Source organism: Dasypus novemcinctus, chromosome 6, assembly GCF_030445035.2.
Source record: "Dasypus novemcinctus isolate mDasNov1 chromosome 6, mDasNov1.1.hap2, whole genome shotgun sequence".
NCBI lineage: Eukaryota > Metazoa > Chordata > Mammalia > Cingulata > Dasypodidae > Dasypus > Dasypus novemcinctus.
The window spans coordinates 3777861-3797896 of NC_080678.1; the positions used below are offsets into that span (position 1 = coordinate 3777861).

The 20036-nt window shown below is 55.3% G+C and overlaps 1 protein-coding gene across 1 annotated transcript; it reads right to left on the reverse strand.

The window, feature by feature from the left end:
• Positions 1–1495: 1495 nt before the first annotated feature.
• Positions 1496–12312, reverse strand: LOC101414892 (scavenger receptor cysteine-rich domain-containing protein SCART1-like). Its single transcript, XM_071215602.1, is given in 14 exon segments — positions 1496–3877; positions 4944–5081; positions 5763–5798; positions 6241–6555; positions 6626–6694; positions 7636–7950; positions 8066–8318; positions 8320–8439; positions 8441–8787; positions 9046–9351; positions 9931–10251; positions 10929–11240; positions 11681–12004; positions 12252–12312. Coding segments are annotated over 14 exon segments (3258 nt in total). The 3' UTR covers positions 1496–3536.
• Between the last annotated feature and the right edge of the window lie 7724 nt (positions 12313–20036).

The following is a 20036-nucleotide window of genomic DNA, read 5'->3' on the forward strand; positions in this document are numbered from 1 at the left end:
AAAAAGAAAAGAAAAGAACGGGGTAAGTTGGGGGTAAATACACTAAATGCAAGCTATGGACAATAGCTAATAGTGATACTTTGACGATGCCCTTTCATGATTTGTTAGAAATGTTTCATGGCGATGCAAGACATTTGTCATGGGGTGAAGTATGGGAGCCCTGTATGTGTTATGCATGTTTATTTTGTAAGTTCACACTTTTACTACAAACTTATTGTTTAGGTATGTTCATGCATGAGTGATATACCTCAATAAATTGTTTTTAAAATGAAAACAAAAACCCTAGTGCATTATTTTATGCATGTGGACAAACTTATTCTAAAGTTTATGTTAAGAGGTGGACATCATGGAGCAGCCAACACAAAACCAAGGAGAACAAACGCCAGGGACCGACACTGCCTGGCTCCGAGACTCCATAACGGTCCGATAATCAAGACCTCACACTGGGAAAGGAGCAGACAACCAAAGCGAGCAGAAGAGCAAGCACAGAAGAAGGCACAAAGGCAGTCCACTGACCTTTGACAGAGGAACACAGGCAATGGTTAAATAATAGTCTTTTCAACAAATGGTCCTAGGATATGCAAAAAAAAGGTATTATCCACATGCAAAAAAAAAAGAAAAAAAGAATCTACACACAGACATTTTACCTTCCACAAATATTAACTCAAAATGGACCATAGTCCTACATGTAAAACGTAAGCTACAAAACTTCTCCAAGATAACATTAGAGAATTTCTGGGTTACCTGGGGCTTGGAAATGAGCTTTAAAATACAAAACCAAAACCACGAACCATGAAAGGAAAATATGATAAGTTGGACTTCACTAAAATGAAAAACGTGTGCTCTGCAAAAGACACTGTTAACAGAATGAAAAGACCAGCCACTGGAGAACTCCCTCACAACCATGTGCCCCCCATCAATAACATACCAGCATTCCACCCCTCTCGATATAGAGGTGGAGTGGACATCACCAATCCAGGGTCCACAGGATGGAGGAATAAAATATAGATTAGAGTGGACTTACTGGTATTCTAGTAAAGAACTACTGTGACTAGTAATGGAAGAAACCATAGCATTCATCTGGAGAAAGTAGCCATGGGAGTTGCTGGGGGCAGGGAGAGGGATGCAGAGATCGGATGTGGGGGCATTTACAGGACATGGAGTTGTCCTAAATGACATTGCAGGGACAGATGCTGGACATTGTATATCCTGCCATAACCCACAGAATGGACTGGGGGGAGAGTGTGAACTGCAATGTACACTATTATCCATGTGGTGCAGCAGTGCTCCAAAATGTATTCACCAAATGCAATGAATGTGCCACAATGATGAAAGAGGTTGTTGATGTGGGAGGAGTGGGGGGATGGGAAGTGGGGTATGTGGGAACCTCTTATATTTTTAAATGTAACATTTTTTGTGATCTATGTATCTTTTTAAAGAAAAAGACAATTTAATAAAATATGAAGAAAAAAAACCAGCCACAGACAGGAGAAAACATTTGCAAAACACATATTTGATAAAGGGCTTGTATCTAAAACATATATACAAAGAAATCTTAAAACTCAACAATGAAAAATAACCACAAAATGGGAAAAAGAGCTGAACTGCACTTCACCACAGATGTGCAGCATGCATGCATTTATTCCTTAGGGCTGCCTTACAAAATTCCACAAACTGGGTGCTTAGAAAAATAGGAATTTATTCTCTCCCAGGTCTGGAGGCAGAAGTCCAAAATGAAGTTGTCCACAGAATGGGTTCCTCCCGCAGCTCTGGAGGGAGCTTCTCCCAGCTTCTGGTTTGATGCTGCATCAATTACCACACAGTCTTCTCCCCACTTATCTTCATACCACCTTCTCCTCTGTGACTGTGTCCAAGTGCCTTCTTATAAAGACACCAGACACCAGTCGTTGGATTTACAGCCCACCCCAATCCAGAATAACCCCATGTGAACTGGATGGCATCTGCAAAGACCCTATTTCCGAGCAAAGTCCCATTGAGAGGTTCTGGGTGGACACGAATGGGGGAGGAGACCCTGCCCCACCAGGACTACACGTGAAAAGCTGCTCAGCGTCACACACCACTGAGACACTGCAAACTGACACCTAAACACCCCTGCATCTGACCAGAGTGGAGAAAGCCACACCACCAACAATGCCAAATGCTGGTGAGGACAAGGAACAAGAACTAGTTCACTGCTGGGGGCAATGAAAACTGTGCAGCCACTTTGGAAGATATTCTTCTGGTTTCTTGCAAAGCTGAACACAGGCTTGTCATGCACTCCAGCAATCACGCTTCTAGGTATTTACCCAAAGAGGTGAAAACTTATGTCTACCTAAAAACTAGCACACAAATGTTTACTGCACCTTTTTGTAATTGCCAAAACCTGAAAACAACTTAGATGACCTTTGATAGGAGAATGCATAAACAATCGATGGTACATCCACACAAAGGAAAATGGCTCAGCAATAAAAAGGAATTAGTTCTGAAGCCACAAAAGACATGGAAAAGCATTAAATACACATTATTAAGTGAAGCGGTCAGTCTGAAAAGGCTGCAAAATATGTGATTCCAACTAAGTGAGGTTCTGGAAAAGGTAAAAACAAAGGACCAACGCTTCTCCAAGTTTTGAGGGGACAGGAGAGAACAGGGGGATTTTAGGACAAACATTTCTGCATGATCCTGTACTATGAATACATGACATGCTACGTCAAAACACATAAACTTTACAACACAAAGAATAAACCTAATGTAAACTGGGGACTTCAGCTAACAATTTGTATCACTATTGCTTCTTCAATCATAACCACGTGCAATAACGTGAAATGTTAACAGGGAAGATGTAAGTGGCACAGAACCCTATGCACTTACTGCTATACTTTTCCAAAAATATAAAAAAACAACCAAAACAAACTCCATTAATTTAAAAAATTAAATATGAAATGACTTCCTTTACCTACAAACAAAAACAACGAAACAAAAAACTTGAAGACGCTGCCCCGCCTCCTGGTCTCACTCCTGGTCTCACTCCAGCCCTTGCTTCTCGCCCAGGCCCCCCAGGGCTTGCTCAGGGTCATTGCACCAGGGACAGGGGTCGCCGAGGCCTTCCATCCCAGCCTGAGATTCGGGGCCCAGGCTCTGCGGGGCCCCACCTGCAGTGTAAGGACAGAGACCCCCAATGGGCCCTCCGCAGCTCCTCGGAGCCCCCAGGCACATTGCCTGCTCTCTCCACGCAAAGCAGAGCCACAGAGGGACGGCCAGGGTGGACACGGAGAGCAGAGGCAGTGCCGGCAGCTCCCATGCCCCCTCCCACCCCCAATCACCCAGGGCCATCCTCCTGCCGCAAGGCAGGACCCTGCAAGGACGACTCCACGTCGCAGCCAGGAGAGACGCCGAAATATGAAAGTCTGGGACCCCCCCAGCCCACCCACTCTCCGGAGGCTGCAGTGCAAAGCGCCTCTGCAGGGCACAGCCATGGGGCAGCCTCAGGCTGGACGAAGGATGGAGGGAGACAGACACACGACACACTCGTCGGACTCTTAAATGTAGGTGGGGTCCAGCGCAGAGCCGCCGGCCAGCGTGCAGCAGAGCAGGAAGAGGGCCACAGAGGCCGCGGCCCACAGGTACACACCCTCGGGGCTCAGGAGCGCCGCCTCCTGCTCTGCGCCCACCGGCTCGTCCTGGGGCTCCCCCGCGTCGTCGTAGTCCTCCTCCAGCTCCGCGCCCACCGGCTCGTCCTCGGGCTGCCCCGCGTCATCATAGTCCTCCTCCAGCTCCACGCCCCTGGCCCCCGGCGGCCCCTCATCTTTCTCCCTCCAGGGCATGGCTTCGATGTCCTCATAGACACCCTCCAAGGAGGGGGTCCTGGGCATTCCAGAGCCTGCAGAGCCACACCAGGACCTTGAAGAAGCCCCCCAAGCTCAGCCCCCGGGGGGAGGTCTCTGCCCACCGCCCACCTGAGTGCTGCCCCACCCAAGAGGGCACACTGCTTCCCCCACACCCAGGCTCGGGGGTGCTGGGGGACTTGGCCACATGGACCCAAGTGTCCCCAGCTGCAGATCCCACGCGGGATCCCGGGGCCCCTCGGAGCCTGTTCGCACGCCCAGGGAGCCAGGGCCCTGAGGAGCCTCTTGGTTCAGCCAAATCGGGAGCAGAACAGACCTCGGCCAGGTCCCATGTCCCACCACTGCCCGGGACCAGGGAAGACCACCGAGAAGGCGCCCGGACAAGAGACCCACTGGCATGTGCAACAGTGACGAGGACAAAGGCCCCGAGTGGGGCCAGGTCTCATCAGAGCCTGCCCCCTTCCCCAGCGTCCACCCCAGGTGCCTGCATTAACCTGGCCCCCTGCACCCCAGTGCAAGCTCTCCTACCTGGCACGCCCACCTACTCCAGCGCATGCTCAGCTACCTGGAACACACTCGCCTACCCCGGCACACGCCCACCTACCCCAGTGCACACTCACCTACCCCAGCACACAATCAGCTACCTGGAACACACTCACCTACCCCAGCACAGGTTCACCTACCCCAGTGCACACTCACCTACCCCAGCACACAATCACCTACCCCAGCACACGCCCACCTACCCCAGTGCACACTCATCTACCCCAGCACACGCTCACCTACCCCAGCACACACTCACCTACCCCAGCACATGCCCACCTACTCCAGCGCACACTCACATACCCCAGTGCACACTCACCTACCCCAGGACACACTCAGCTACCTGGAACACACTCACCTACCCCACGGCACACTCACCTACCCCAGCACACACCTACATACCCCAGCACACACTCACCTACTCCAGCACACACTCAGCTACCTGGAGCACACCCACATACCCCAGCACACAGTCACCTACCCCAGTGCACACTCACCTACCCCAGCACACACTCACCTACCCCAGTGCATGTTCACCAACCCCAGCACACGCCCACCTACCCCTGCAGGTCTCTCTGGAGCGACACCACTGAACCCCCAGGACCAGGGAGACGATGCCCAGGAGGGTTCCAAGGACGAAGCAGATGGTCTCAGGGAGGGTCCCGGCCTTGGGGACTGCGGGAGGGGCCTGGCCAGTGCCTGCAAGGGGGACAGCCAGAGGCGGGGTCTTCACTGTGGGCCTGGGGCATTGTGACCTGGGCCCACCTTGATGACCCAACTCTCTGGGGGAGAGGGAAACCCTAGAGGTGTGGGGGAGCTTTGTGCTGACACTGCAGGCTGCACGTTCTCAGGAGAGAAAGGGCCAGGTGGGCGGCCCAGGAGGCCCAGGTGGGAGGCCCAGGTGGGAGGCCCAGGTGGGTGAGCCCAGGAGGAAAGCCTCAGGTAGAGGGGCAGATGGAAGCCCCAGGTGGAATGATCCAGGGAGGAAGGCCAGGTGGGAGGACTCAGGTGGGAGGGTCCCGGTGGGAGACCCAGGTAGAAGACTCGGATGGGAGGGCCGAGAAGGAAGGGTGCAGGGGGGAGACCCAGGTGGGAGGTCCCAGGGGGAAGGGTCTGGGGTTAGGGGGCATACGGGAGGCCCAGGTCGGAAGGCTCAAGAGGGAGATGGGGAAATCGGCTGAGCCAGGGGAGGATGGGGGCCTGTATCAGAGAAGGAGCCCGGCCCTCACCAGGACCCCCACCCTCAGGCTGGCTGGTCTAAGGAGGGGCTGCCTGAGGCCTGGGCCTCCAGGGGCCCCAGTCCTCCATCATGCTGAGCCCTCCAGGGCCCCTGGGGCCACCTGGGCAGGAGGAAGCGGGCTTTAGAAGGACGGCACCTACCGGACACCTCGGGCAAGGCTGTGCTCACCCCGGGCCCTGTGGGAGAAAGAGCCAGACTCAGGGCGGGTGGGGTGCACCCAGCCTGCATCTGGGCACCCAGCCCTGTGCCTGCATGCCCAGCCCTGTACCCTGAGCACCCAGTCCCGCGCCTGAGCACCCAGCCCTGTGCCTCGGCACCCAGCCCCGTGCCGTGAGCACCCAGCCCCACACCTGAGCACCCAGCCCTGTGCCTCGGCACCCAGCCCTGTGCCGTGAGCACCCAGCCCTGTGCCTCGGCACCCAGCCCTGTGCCGTGAGCACCCAGCCCTGTGTGGTGAACACCCAGCCCTGTGTGGTGAGCACCCAGCCCCCACCTGAGCTCCCAGCCCTGTGCCGTGAACACCCAGCAGCGACGCAGCCTGCAGCAGCCTCATCAACCCGGGATACTCCGAGGACCCGTCCCGGGGCCCCTCCCCCGCCCCACAGGCCGCCCACTCACCCGAGCAGCGCACGCCCGCGTCCTCCTTGTGCGCGCAGTCTGCCTGTCCCCAGGGCTCCGCAGGGCAGCCCCACAGGGACGCCTCGCTGCCCTGGCACCCCACCTCGTCCAGCCACACCGGCCCCGAGCCCGGGCCAAAGGCGGCCTCCCCCGGGGCGCTCACGGCGCGGCCACAGCCCAGCTGGCGGCACACGACGTCCGCGTCGGCCAAGTCCCAGGAATCGTCACACACGGTGCCCCAGGAGCCGGCGTGCCAGAGCTCCACGCGTCCGGAGCAGCGGTCCTCGCCCCCGCGCACGCGCAGCCGCCGCTCCTCTGTAAAATGGGCTGAGTCAGGAGGTGTAGGGCAGGTGGATCCAAGGGTTCCAAGTGTCAGGTCTCATACCTGGGCAGGGCTGCGTGGCCGAGCAGTTGAGGGACTCCTCTGGGCCCTGAGACGCTGCTCCTGCCTTTTCTGTTGGAAACATTAAACCCATGTGTCTATATGCTGGCTCACCCACTTCAAAATTTTGTAATTTTTTTTTTAGGTTTTCTCTTTCTATTCCTCCCCCTTCAAAGAACAACAGCAACAAAAACTGAATTTCCATTTATAAAAGAAAGAGAATGCTCTAGTTCGTGCCAGTGAGAGGCTGGGGGTTCTGCAGACTCTTTTTTTTTTTTAAGATTTTTTTTTCTCCCCTTCTCCCGCCCCAGTTGTCTGTTCTGTGTGTCTTATTTGCTGCGTGTTCTTCTTTGTCCGCTTCTGTTATTGTCAGTGGCAAGGGAACTGTGTTTCTTTTTGTTGCATCATCTTGTTGTTTCAGCTCTCCCTGTGGGCGGCGCCATTCCTGGGCAGGCTGCCCTTTCTTTCGCGCTGGGCAGCTCACCTTACAGGATGCATCCTTGCGCGTGGGGCTCCCCTATGCAGGGGACACCCCTGTGTGGCACGGCACTCCTTGCACGCATCAGCACTGCGCATGGGCCAGCTCCACACGGGTCAAGGAGGCCCAGGGTTTGAACCGCGGACCTCCCATGTGGTAGACAGACGCCCTAACCACTGGGCCAAGTCCACTTCCCTCTGTAGACTCTTTGATGGCTTGTCTCATGGGACACCCTCAGGTGATAATCACATGACCCAGTAGCCCCACTTTCCCACAGTGGTGGAATCAAGGGGTCTGGTAAGACTGCAAATGAACCATGGCCAGTGTGCCTCAGAGTGTGTGCCCCTCCCCTTTGCTGAGCAAACCCATCCAAAGCTCAACAGGTGGAGTGAAGAGGGAATTTTCACACACGCAGGAAAAAGGTCCCGAACTGCAGTCCCGTGGTGGGCACACGGGGGCTCAGCATTGTCCCCCACCCTAGGCCCTCACAGACACCCCCCCACACACACACAGACCCACCCCCAACCCTGCTCACCTGTACAGAAGACCCAGGCTTCCTCCAGGTGGGAGCAGGACTGCTGGTCCCAGGGAGCTGAGGGGCACTGCCACAGGGATGTGTCGTGCCTGTCCCGACACTGAACAGAGGACACCCAGAGAGCCCCAGGGGGTGGCCCCGTCCCTGGCCCGGCCTGCAGCTGCCCATGGGGCCCACAGCCCAGCTGCCCACACAGGACCCCCAGGGAAGCAGCGCTCAGGGACTGGCAGACACCCCCCCAGGTTCCATTGTAGAAAACTTCCAGGCGCCCCGTGCAAGGCTGGCTGCGGTTCTGCAGCCTCAGGTCCAGGAATTCTACAAGCAGAGGGGTTCTGGGCTAGGCACAGCTCCCAGCTCAGGGTGGGAGGCAGGTGCCTGAACTCCAGCCTGGAGCGGTGATGGGGACAGCAGGTGGGCGCTGTACACTCACCTGAGCAGACGGCGCCAGCGTCCTCCTTGTGCCTGCAGTCGTGCCGGTCCCAGCCCCTCGACGGGCACTGCCACAGCGCAGACTCCTGGCCCCCGCAGCCCAGCTCGTCCAGCCAGATGCGCCCGGACCCCGCCCCGAAGTGGGCGGACCCCGGGGCGCCCACGGCCCGGCCACAGCCCAGCTGCCTGCAGACCACGTGGGCGTCGCGCAGGTCCCAGCCGTCGTCGCACACGGTGCCCCACGCGCCGCCGCGGTGCACCTCCACGCGCCCTGCGCAGCGCCCCGGCCCGGCCGCCAGCCGCACCCGGAGGCTCCCTGGGGAGACAGCGAGTCAGGGCGGCCACGGGGCCCGCGGGCGGGGCGGGGGGGTAGGCAGGCTGGGGGGGAGAAAGAGCCGCCCTCACCCGAGCACACGACGCCCGCGTCCCGCGACGCCCCCGCCGGCAGCAGCAGGGACGCGGACACGTTGCACTCGGCCAGGCGCGTCTCGTGGCCCAGACAGCGCACGCGGCTCAGCCCCACGGGGACGGCCCCGCGGGCCGGGGCAGGCGCGTCGTACGCCCGCTCCGCGGTCCCGCACCGCAGCTGCCGGCACGCCACGTCCGCGCCGCGCAGGTCCCAGGCCTCCTCCAGGACGCGGCCCCACACCCCGGCCACGGAGATCTCCACTCGCCCATCGCAGCGGCTCTGTCCATCCCTCAGCCGCAGGGCGCCGGGGAGACCTGGGGAGCGGGGAGGGGAGATGCAGGGGACGGGATGACCGGGGAGTCCACGAAGAGCCCCCGCCCCTGCCCGGAGAGCCCTGTCCACTCCTCCCCTCTGCATCCCTTCACCTGCCTCATCCCTGACATCGAGCACCCTCCTTGACCCATATTTCATTCACCACCTGCCCTCTGTCCACCAGAGTGACCTCTGGCCTCCCCATTGCCCACCCCCAGCCTAAGCGGTTCCCTCCCCCACAGTGCTTGCCCTGCACCCACCTGAGCAGATGGCAGTGGCCACGTTTCCTGGGGCACAGGGGGGGGCCCCAAGGGTGCCGGCTGGGCAGCTCCACAAATGGGGCTCCGTCCCCACACAGTGGAACGCGTCGGGCCAGATGGCACCGTCGCCTCCCCCAAAATGGCCTCCCCCGGGTGTGGCCACCGCGTTGCCACAGCTGAGCTGGTGGCAGAGGACGGTGGCGTCTTCTAGGTCCCAGTGGGCGGCACAGAGGGGCGCCCAGGCCCCCTGCACCTGCAGCTCCACACGCCCTGCACAGCCGCTGCTGCCGTTGACCAGCCGGAACTCTGGGGGACGAGAGGGGCCGGCCTTGCTCCTGGCCCACAGACCCAGCACGTAGCATACACTTCCTCTGCATCCAGCAAGGGTCTTTAATGGGAGCCCAGGTACAGAGCCCACACCCTGGTGGGGGGCAGGGGGCACAAAAGGGCCAGAGCCCCGAGCCCAGGCCGTGGGGTGATCTCTGCAGGTCCTCGGCCCCCGGAGGCCCTGAGCTGGAGGATGCTGGGGGTCTGTTCTCATCACCAGACCAGCTCCAGGGTTCTCTGCACACACCTGCCCGGGCCAGCCACTGACCGACCCCACAGCAAGGCCAGCACAGCAGCACTGGCCACCACAGCTCTGGGGGACCAGGCACAGGTGAGGCCAAAAAGTGGGGAGAAAGGAAAGGAGATGCCAGCGTCCCCAGGCAGCATGTGGCCAAGGGAGCACTCACCCCTGGCTCAGGGATGGATGGTGACTGCAGTGGACTCAAGACCCCCCACTTGACCGTCCACCAGGCTCATAGAGCAGAGACCCCCGGGCCTGGAGACCCCACCCCACACAGCCCGTGTCCACCGTGGGGACCCTGGGTCCAGGGCACTTACTGTCCCCCGAGCACCTGAGCCCGGCGTCCCGGCTGTGCCCACACGGCTCCTCGCGCCCGGGCCCCCGTGGGCACTCGAACAGCAGGGACTCATTGCCCACGCAGCGAAAGGCCTCCGTCCACACCAGCCCAGAGCCTCGGCCGAAGTGGGCACCCCCGGGCATGGACACAGCCGAGCCGCACTGCAGCTCCCGGCAGACGACGTGGGCCGTGGCCAGGTCCAGGTCGGCATCACACACGGTGCCCCAGGTCAGGCCGCGCCTCACCTCCAGGCGCCCGGCACAGGGGTGCTCCCCGCCCACCAGCTGGGCCTCCGTGTGTCCTGGGACAGAAGGAGGCATTGAGCAGCCCAGGACCACTCCTCAGGGCCCGTCTGGGGCCAGGCTGGCTTGGGGTGAAGCAGCCTGACCCCAGCCCTGCCCTCGAGCCCCACAGGATGCAGGTGCAGGATGGCCGGGGACCACCTGGCCTGGCGCAGCCAGGGGTCCCAGAGGCAGGGACCCGGGGGTCTGCGTGGCCAGGAGGACCCTCCCATTTCTTTGACATCTCCCTTGGGCCCTGGCTCCCACCAGCCCTGGATGCCTGAGAGTCGACTCATCGGGGGGCATCAACTCCCAGCCCTGGGACCCCTCACCTCTGGGAGACACGGGTCCCTTCGCCACCCCCTCCAGGGAAATGAGGCTGCCCCAGCCTCAGCCCTGTGCGCCCGGGGCCTGGGCCATCCTGTAACCCCACAGCCTCTTCTGGGTGGCCACCAGCTCCATCGCCCCAGGAGGGGGACCACGACAGGCTGTTAGGAGCCTCTGGGGCAGAATGGGGTGTTTTCCAGGTGCTGCAGCACAGGTGACTGCTCCACGGGCCATCCTGGACCACGCACGGTGGAGATCCATAGAATCACCTCAACCACCATCTACTGGGGAGAGACCCCAGGCAGCGGCCCCGGGAACGTTCCCCCGATCTCACATAAGAAAGTCAAGGTCTTGCAAACACGCCACCCACCTGAGCACACCACCTCCGTGTGCGACGGGAGGCTACACTGTCCCAGAAGGTTCAGGTTGAACCTGCAGTTGAGAACGCTGGACTCCGTCCCCCGGCAGGACAAGGCCTTCCCCCCGTCGCCCCCCAGGCCCCCTCCGAAGTGGGCTCTGGACCACTGAACAGCCGCGCCACACATGAGCTGCTTGCAGAAGACATTCGCCTCCTCCTCGAACATCTCACAGCTCATTGTGGAGTTGTCTGGATTCACCATCTCGGCCATCCCGGCACAGGGGCTGCCTCCACCCCTCATCCGGAATCTTCGGACGTATCCACCTGGGGCACAGGAGAGTCCAGACGTCGCGCCTCCCCTGCTGCCCCCCGGCACCCAGGCGTCAGGCCCGCCCGTGGGATGGTGACCTGCGCAGGGTCCCCGCCACGCGCAGGTGGGTGGGCAGTTCTCAGCTGGGCTGTGCAGGGGACCCCCCAGGCAGTGCCCTGATGAGGCCCTAGCAACAAGCGAAAGCAGGGCTTTGGGGGCCGAGCTGAGAAATGCAGACACCAACGGTAAACGCGGTGGGGATGCGGGCTGAGAAGGGCACGCAGGCTCCAGCAGGACAGAGGACAAGCGCTGCTGCTCCCAGACAGACGGAAACGCCAGGGCCCGGAACGGGGCGAGCACGGGGACCTGGCCAAGACGCGCACCACCACCGAACCCCAACCTCTGGGCTGCTGTCGTGGTCACAGGCCCTGGCGGGGGTCCCCGGCCCACCTACCTGAGCAGATCACCAGCGCCACACACCGGCATGCGCAGCTGCTCGGCGGCCCCCAGGTGCCCAGGGAGCACTCCCACAGCGAGGCCTCAGAGCCCTGGCAGCCGGGCCCCTGCATCCAGGACGACTGCTCCTCCTGGGGTCTCAGCACGTAGGTGGGGATCCCCAGGACAGCGCCGCAGCCAAGCTGTCGGCAGACCACGGAGGCTTCCGCCAGGCCCCAGCGGTCCCCGCACACGAGCCCCTGCTGCCCACCGCGCTCGACCTGGACCAGGCCCTCGCAGGGGTGTCCCAGCAGACTCAGGACCCCGTCCTCCCCGGCCAGGCCTGTGGGGCAAGAACACGGCCCGGGGCGGATGAGGAAGCAGTCCTTCAGAACGAGGAGGAAGCAGCTAAACCTCTCTTTACTCAAATCCCCCTACCGTTGTTATTTTTCATTTTGGCAGCATCAATGACTTTCATGAAATAAAAAGTTAGCAGAAACGTGCCCAAAGCAGCCAGGTGACGGAGAGGGGTGCCGACTGGTGCCTGCGCCTCCCGGGAGCCCGGAGACCTGCAGGCAGTGGACACTCACCTGGAGGGAGGGCGCAGCAGACGAGGAGAAGGGGCCACAGCCGTGGAGGGGACGCGGCCATCCCTGCCACCGCTGCTGCCGCCACCCAGCCTGCAGTGTCGGGCGCAGCGAGATGTGGTGTCTGTGGCTGTGACGGATGTGTGGTTGGCGAGCCCACCCAGCCGTGCGACGAGCACCCGCAGCCTTCCCATCTATCAGGGGTCTCATCTGCCACAGGGGCAAGCTCCTCCCCATTCGCCCCAGCTGGGCGGGGAGGGCTGGGGGGCTGCCTGTGAGCTGGTGGGAGAGCCGCAGGCCTGTCCTCAGCCAGGGCGAGCTCTGTGGCCGCAGGGCAGCAGGGCCCAGGGCGCGGCGGGGCAGCGCCGAAGGCTTGACGGAGGCAGCAGGGTCCTGGCGCGTGTGTGTCGTGAGAGCAACTGATCAGATCCCTAAACGTGTGCGCGGCCCGGGACCCAGTTAAGTTTCCGTCCTCAGGAAATCAGCCAATATTCAAGGAGAGTGGATTAAACAGCTTGTGGGACGGGCACACAAAGGAACATGCTGCTGCCCTTGAAAACGACGGGATAAATGAGCCACGTGCAGACACGCCGGTGCCAGCAGTGGACTACGTGGAAAACACAGCACGCTGTGACGCACCCCGTAAAGGGTGCTCTCGTCTGCATCTCTGCAAAGGAGCATGCTCAGTGGACATAAAATGCAGTGTTAAAAAGGCTCATTTCTGGGGCACAGAATGTTCAATGATTTTTCATTTTCTTCTCATGCCTTATCTGTACTTTCTAAATATTCTACAACATATATTATTTTTGTAAACTGAATAGTTTCAATAAATCAAAAATGTACCCAGGACCGGCTACATAATTTTTGGGCCTCAATGCAAGTGAAGATGCTGAGCACTTGATAAAAGATTATTGAGAATTTCGAGATGTCAACTGTAGCGTGTGGGCCCACTGAGCAGGCGGACGATGAAGCTTGCTCTGGAAGTGCAGAGGAAGCATAGACGGAAACACTTGGTAGAAAAACCGAGACTGCTGGTAGAAATACGGTGCTAGATTTACTTCCAAGGCCTTAATAGGAAATGATTAACATGTTATTAGAAATTCGAAGAAAGGCGATCCTTGTTACAAAGTGGCAGCGAACTTGGCACAACGGTGTTCTGATGCTGGACTGAAAGTGGAACCTGTCCGTGACGCAGCTGGATACTCAGCTGAGGGGATTTCCAGGCTAACTACAGAAGAGGCAGCCTGGCTTCTCCCTGCAGCGGAGAGTGAGAGAGGAAAGGGGTAAACTGAGGGTGAACTGTTAAAGACAGCAAAACCGGCAACTAACAATTTGGGAAATTCCTGGCCCATCCAGATAGAGTGCTCCGAGGTGAGGCAGGAAACAGCTCCGTCGGGGCACCCCGCGAGCTTCCAGGAGGCGAGTGCCCCAGAACGCGGCTCCCCATGAGGGCTGGCGTGGCTGGTCGTGGAGCCGGGCGGCCGTTTCCGTGGGAGTCGGGGCTGGGAACGCAGCGATGCCGGAAGGAGCTGCGGCAGCTGCACCGTCCACAGGCGTGGAGCTGTGGGCACCACACGCAAAGCCAGCGAGGTTTACGGACTGTTAGAACAGAAGCGATGAAACAGGGACGGAGAAGGAGGAATCGCAGGAAGAGTGACCTCAAGGGCACGACCAGGGAAGCCAAGGTCAGGACCCAGGGGCTCGCAGGCCAAGACGGGCCGCCCTTGTGTGTGGAAAGGGAGGCGCCACCCCTGCATCTCCTGGGGGCGTCTGCTGTTCAGGGAGAGTACCCCCACCCCAGGGATCAGAGGATGGGGCCTTCACCAAGGGTTTCCAGGAGCGCAGGCCACTGCCCAAGCACCTTACAGGGTGGGCTGCCGCCCCTCGGGGCCAGAGGACGAGGAGAAGCCAGGCGGCTCTCAAGCCTCAGATCGGAGGGAGTCTGCCCTGCCGGGTTTCAGAACTGCTTGGGACCCAGGACCCCTGTTTCCCTCCAGTTTCTCCCTCCTGGAATGGGAATGTTTATGCTATGCCTGTCCCTCCATTGCATATTAGAAGCAGATACCAGACAGTGCAGAACCCTCCCTGGGAATTATCACAGCTCCCACGAACACGGGAAGTAGGAATTATCAAAACCCTGTTTTCACAGGTGCATAAGGAGCTTCATAACTCACCCAGGGTCATGCCTATAGAGACAGGAAGCTGGGATTTGAATTGAGATCCCTCCATTGCAAAGACCAAGCAATTAGCTACACCGTTAGACCGCAAAGATGTGAAAGAGTCAAAACTTCCTGGTGATTCAAAAAATGATTTTCTGAATAAAAATGCGATGTTATTATAGGAACAAAAAATACAAATGAAACTAATTAGAAGAGACTAGAACACTGAATGACAGCTTCCAAGTTACAAGAATCATTGGCATCTATGATATTTCCTCCCTTCCATTCTGTTGGTCATGAAGATAATTTTAAAGATTAAAATACAACTGGAACTTGTTATTGGGTAGGATATGGTTGAAAGTGGCCAGTCATCATTCCCACTGCAACAGTCCAAAAAAAAATTGCCCAAAATAATCATATAAAAGAAGACAGTGGATGGAGCAGATGTGGCTCAAGTGATTGAGCACCTGCCTCCCACATGGGAGGGTCCTGGTTCTGTTCTCCTGAAAAAACAAAAACAAACAACAAGCAAAACAAATGAACAGGGGAAAAAATAAACTCAGTGAAGCTGATGTGGCTCAGTGGTTGAGTGCCAGCTTCCCACATGAGGCCCCAGGTTCAATCCCTGGTCCCCAGTACATCAAAAAAATAAATAAAATAAAAAAGACATTGGAGACCCACGGAAGCAAGCGGACAGGATGACCTAAGTTTCCAGAGGGAGAAGAGACAGGTTTCAGGGATCCGAGTGGGCCAGCAATTTTCATTCCCAGAGGTTTGTGCCATCTCCATGGCTGGCTGAGAAGAGGAACTTCACTGGGGAAAGAGGAGCCACTGGAGGTCCACCAGCATAACAGGCTGAACTGTAGAGGAGCCCCAAATGCACCCCAGCGTTTCTCAAGAAGTGTTTGCTGAGTGGTGGGTGATGTGGAAGGCTGGGAGGCTGGGATGGAGGAGCCCTCCACATGCTGGTGGTGCTCAGAAGGCAAAGTCCAGCCAGAGGGAGTGAAGCCCAACAGTGACAGGTCTTGCCCCAGATATTGGAAACCAGAGGGAGACTGAGTCTAACTAAAGTCACGGCACCCTCCTGACCCAGTTAGTCCATGATTAGATTTAGATAATCAGCCTCCCCTCAACATGAGAGGAAATGACTGACAGAAGAAAGGATGAAGCCTCTCTGAGGGAAAATGTCATGAACCTTAGTCTCTTCAATTCTTTTAGACAGGAAGTCTGCAATAAAAAAGGGCAACTTATAAAAATTTGCAAGTGAAAGTGATCAATAATCAAGAGGAAAAATAGGCAACAGAAGTAGGTCTAGAGATGCACCAGATGCCATAGTTTGCATACAAGAAATTTAAAGTATCATATAAATATTTTAAAGAAAGAAGAAAAGATGGACAAATGAGGGTAAAAAATGGAAAGAAAAAATTCAATTTATAGACTAAAGGAAGATATTCACAATACAGTTTCTGTGAAAGACTTCATATCCAAATACATGTACTCCTAAAATTCATTAATAAGAAAACCCATTTATTTAAAAGGAGAAAAGACTTGTATAGGTGTTTCCCAAAAGAGGATATCAAATGACTAATAAACATATGCAAATGTGCTCAACATTACTCATCAGAGAAATGCAAATTAACACCACAATGAAATCCCATTACATACCCACTAGGATAGCTAAAATTTTAAAAGAGTGAAGAAAATCAACTATTGACTCAGATGTAGAATAATGAGAACTCTCATATATTGCTGGTAGGAGTTTAACTTGTTTCAACCAATTTGGAAAACTGACATTTACCTCTTAAAGCTACCCTATGATGCCTACCCTATGATTCAGCAGTTCTACAGTAACTTATTAACCCAAGAAAAATGAATGCCTATGTTCACAAATGATATGCTCTGGGGTATTTACAAAAGCATGATTCATAATAGCCAAAAACATGCAATGCAAATATCCATCAACAGGAGTGCAGAGGAACAAATGGAGCTTATTAGACTGGAATATATTTTTTAAATGAACTATCAATACATGTAATAACATAATCCACGCATACAACTGTGTACTGTGTGAACCCACTGAAATGAAGAGCAAGTACAGGCTGATAGCTGATAGAGGTCAGCTAAGGGCTTGCATCTAGGGAGGGTGGGAAAGGGCTTGGGGAGCCTCCTGGGATGATGTAAATGTACAAGTCCTTAATCTCAATGGTAGTTATGTGGTATATGAATATGTGAAAATCTTCAAGCTGTACATTTTTAAATGTGCATGTTTTAGTCTATGTGCATTATACATCAATCTTAAGATTAAAAGAATAAAGACAACCCAAAAACATGTCCATGACTCCTCCTTATACAATAATGTGACCCTGTATGTTGATAAAAGAATGTATAGATTTCAAAGACCCTCACAGCTGTCATAACATGAGTCACACCACAACAGAGCAGGCACACAGGGTCGTAATGCCTCCTATGAGCATAAGCAAAGCTGAGCTCTGAGAGGGCTCCTAAATTCAATGTCAAGAGTTCTTATAAGAAATACAGAGAGGAGAGAGACACAGAGAGGAAACAGCCATGTAAAGACAGAGCTTGGAGTGATGCGGCCGCAGGGCAAGGGTCACCTGGTGCCACCAGAAGCTGGAGAGGCAAGGAAGTGCTCTCCCAGAGAGTCGGGAGGGAGTGCGGCCCTGCGGACACCTTGGCTTTGGAATTCTGGCTTCCGGGACAGTGAGGCAATAAGTTATGTTATTTTGAGCCTCCATGTTTATGATTAATTTTATGGCATTCTTAGGAAAGTTGACCCTGGGAACTGGGATGCTAAATATCAAAAAATTTGGAAACGGCTTTGGAATTGTGTGATGGGTAGAGGGTGGAAACATTTTGAAATGCACAATAGTAGAGACCATGGCTTTTCTTGAACAGACAATTAGAGGAAACGTGGAAACCTGTTGTTCAAGGTGCTTCTGGTAAAGGCTCAGTAGGAAGTGGTAGGTCAAGTAAAGAAAGCTCCTCTTGCCTTAGAGAACATGTGTGTGTGTGTATTGTCATGAACAAAATGTTGGTAGAAAGGTCAATGCTGAAGGCACTTCTGGTGAAGAAGGTCAACCACCACACCAGGGAGCCAAGACTGCCTGCAACTGAAAGCAGGAGAATTTCATCCAGCATCCATCTGGAATCTAAGCCCCCTCTTGATATAGATGTGGAGTGGACACAACCATTCTAAGGTCCACAGGCTGGAGGAATAGAGTATGGATTAGAGTGGACTCACTGATTCTGTTCATGAACTATTGTGATTAGTAATATAAGAAACTGTGGCATTGGTGCAGAGAAAGTGGCCATGGTGGCTGCTGGGGGTAGGGAGTTGGAGGAAGAGATGAGATGTGGGGGCGTTTTCAGGACTTGGAGTTGTCCTGGGTGGTGCTGCAGGGACAGTTACCGGACATTGTATGTCCTCCCATGGCCCACTGAGTGGAATGTGGGAGAGTGTGGGCTATGATGTGGACCATTGACCATGAGGTGCAACGGTGCTCAGAGATGTATTCACCAAATGCAATGAATGTCTCATGATGATGGAGGAGGTTGTTGTTATGGGGGGAGGAGTGAGGCGAGGGGTATATAGGGACCTCATATTTTTTTAATGGAATATTAAAAAAATAAAAAAAAGGAAATGCAAAACATTGGAAACTGGAGGAAAAGTGACTTTTGTTATATACTGGCAGAAAACTTGGATGAACTGAGTTTTTAAAATTGAATTGAATTCTCCAGTTTTCCAGAAAGCAGAACTTGTAAATATGGAACTTAAACATTTACCTGAGATTTCCAAGCAAAGTGTTGAAAGTGCAGCCTAGTTTCTTCTTGCTGCTTCTAATAAAATGTGAGAGAAATTAGCTAGGTTAAGGGAGGAACTTTTAATCAAAAGAGAATCAGCACTAGATGATATGGATAATTTTCACCCTGTCCAGATTGAAATATATATATATATTAGGAGATTCACAATTAGGAAAGCATGCTCTGGAGAGATGGCCAAGGGTGTGAGCAGGCACCTCTTGCTGAGAAGTTGAGGCATGAGACTCACGGATCCACTCAACCATCTCAGCAGAAGCCAGGAGAGTGGCCTTCTCCAGGGAGGACCTGTGACACAAGTTAAACTCCCACCAACAACACATGGGAGTTCCAGTTACTCTACATCCTTGTCAACAGTTGATGTTCTCACTCTTTCTAATGATGTGATTCCCAAAGATAAACACAGGACACCAACTAGGTTTCTGAGGACATTTTATCAGCAGAAACAATGCCAGCTTGAACTGAAGAGGACAGAGAAGGATGAGATGAAAGAAGTCTGTCAAACTTCCAAAATTCTACAAGCAGGAAATTGGTTGATAAAGCTAGTCAGCTGCAAACACAGGCTACCTTTCAAGAAAAAGGAAAACTTACGCAAAGGAAGCCTAGCACAGGCAGCACAGTGGTAAGCGGAACTTCAGCAGATCCCGAGGGTGGGGCTGTGGGCCTGGAGGTTATTCCTGGGCCTTGAAACTGATTAGAAAACTCCCTGCCAGACTTTGAAACTGTTTGGAACTGGTAACCCCTCTATTCCTTCCACTTTCTTCCAGTTGGGATGGAAATGCCTAGCCTAGAACTGTTCTGCCATTGACTTTGACAGGTAACTTGCCATCAAGTTCCAAAAATCCAAAGATGAAGAATTTTGCCCCAACATGGTTCACACCCAGATTCTTGCCCATATCTGATTTAAATGATTTAGATGATGAGATTTGGCGGTTTTTGAGCTGATGGCATTTAAATAAGGTTTTGGACTTGGAGGTGATGATGTGATGGGTTAAAACATTGGAGGGTGGTGGGACGGGTAGATGCAATGTTCACATGGGGGATGTGAATTCTGGTGGCCTGAGAAAGATATGCCCACGTGCTAATCCTCGAGCCTATGAATGTCACCTTATTTGGAAAAGGTTGTCATTAAATTAAGGAATTTGAGATGAGATGATCCCAGAGCATGCAAGATGCACGCCCTTCTAGGAGAAACAAGAGGAAGGACAAAGAGAGAAGCATGTGAAGACAGAGGCGCACACTGGGGCAGGGAAGCCACAGCCAAGGAGCACCGGGGCCAACAGAGCCACAAGTGGTGGGAGCAGACAGGCCAGCAGCGCGTCGGAGAGCGCCGCCCTGCCAGCGCCTCCAGAACCGCAAGACAATAACCTGCTGCCGTTTTAAGCCTGCGACTCTGTGGCAGTTACAGGAGCCCTAGGTAAAGGATGCAGGAGTGAGGGCGTGGAACACTGTGGCCAGGGAGGGCATGGTGCTGAGGTGTGGTCACGGGCCTCGGGCAGAGGGCGTGGCTGGTCGTCAGAGTCCCGGAGCTGTGTCAAGAGCAGGACCTGTGCGAGGTGGAGGCGCTGGAAGCCAGCCCCAGCAGCCAGGAGCGCTGGCCGTGCCACGAAAGGAGAGGCTCTGCATCCACCAGGGAGCCACGATGCCGGCTGGAGCCGGATGTGACACGGGCGGGGATGCTCTGCCAATCTGGGAGACCCCTGCCCTCTCCTGCCTGGGAGGCAGAAGCTGCCACCAAAGGGGGGTGCAGTGAGGCACACAGCCCGAAGCTGCAGGAACAGGCTGGTCTGCT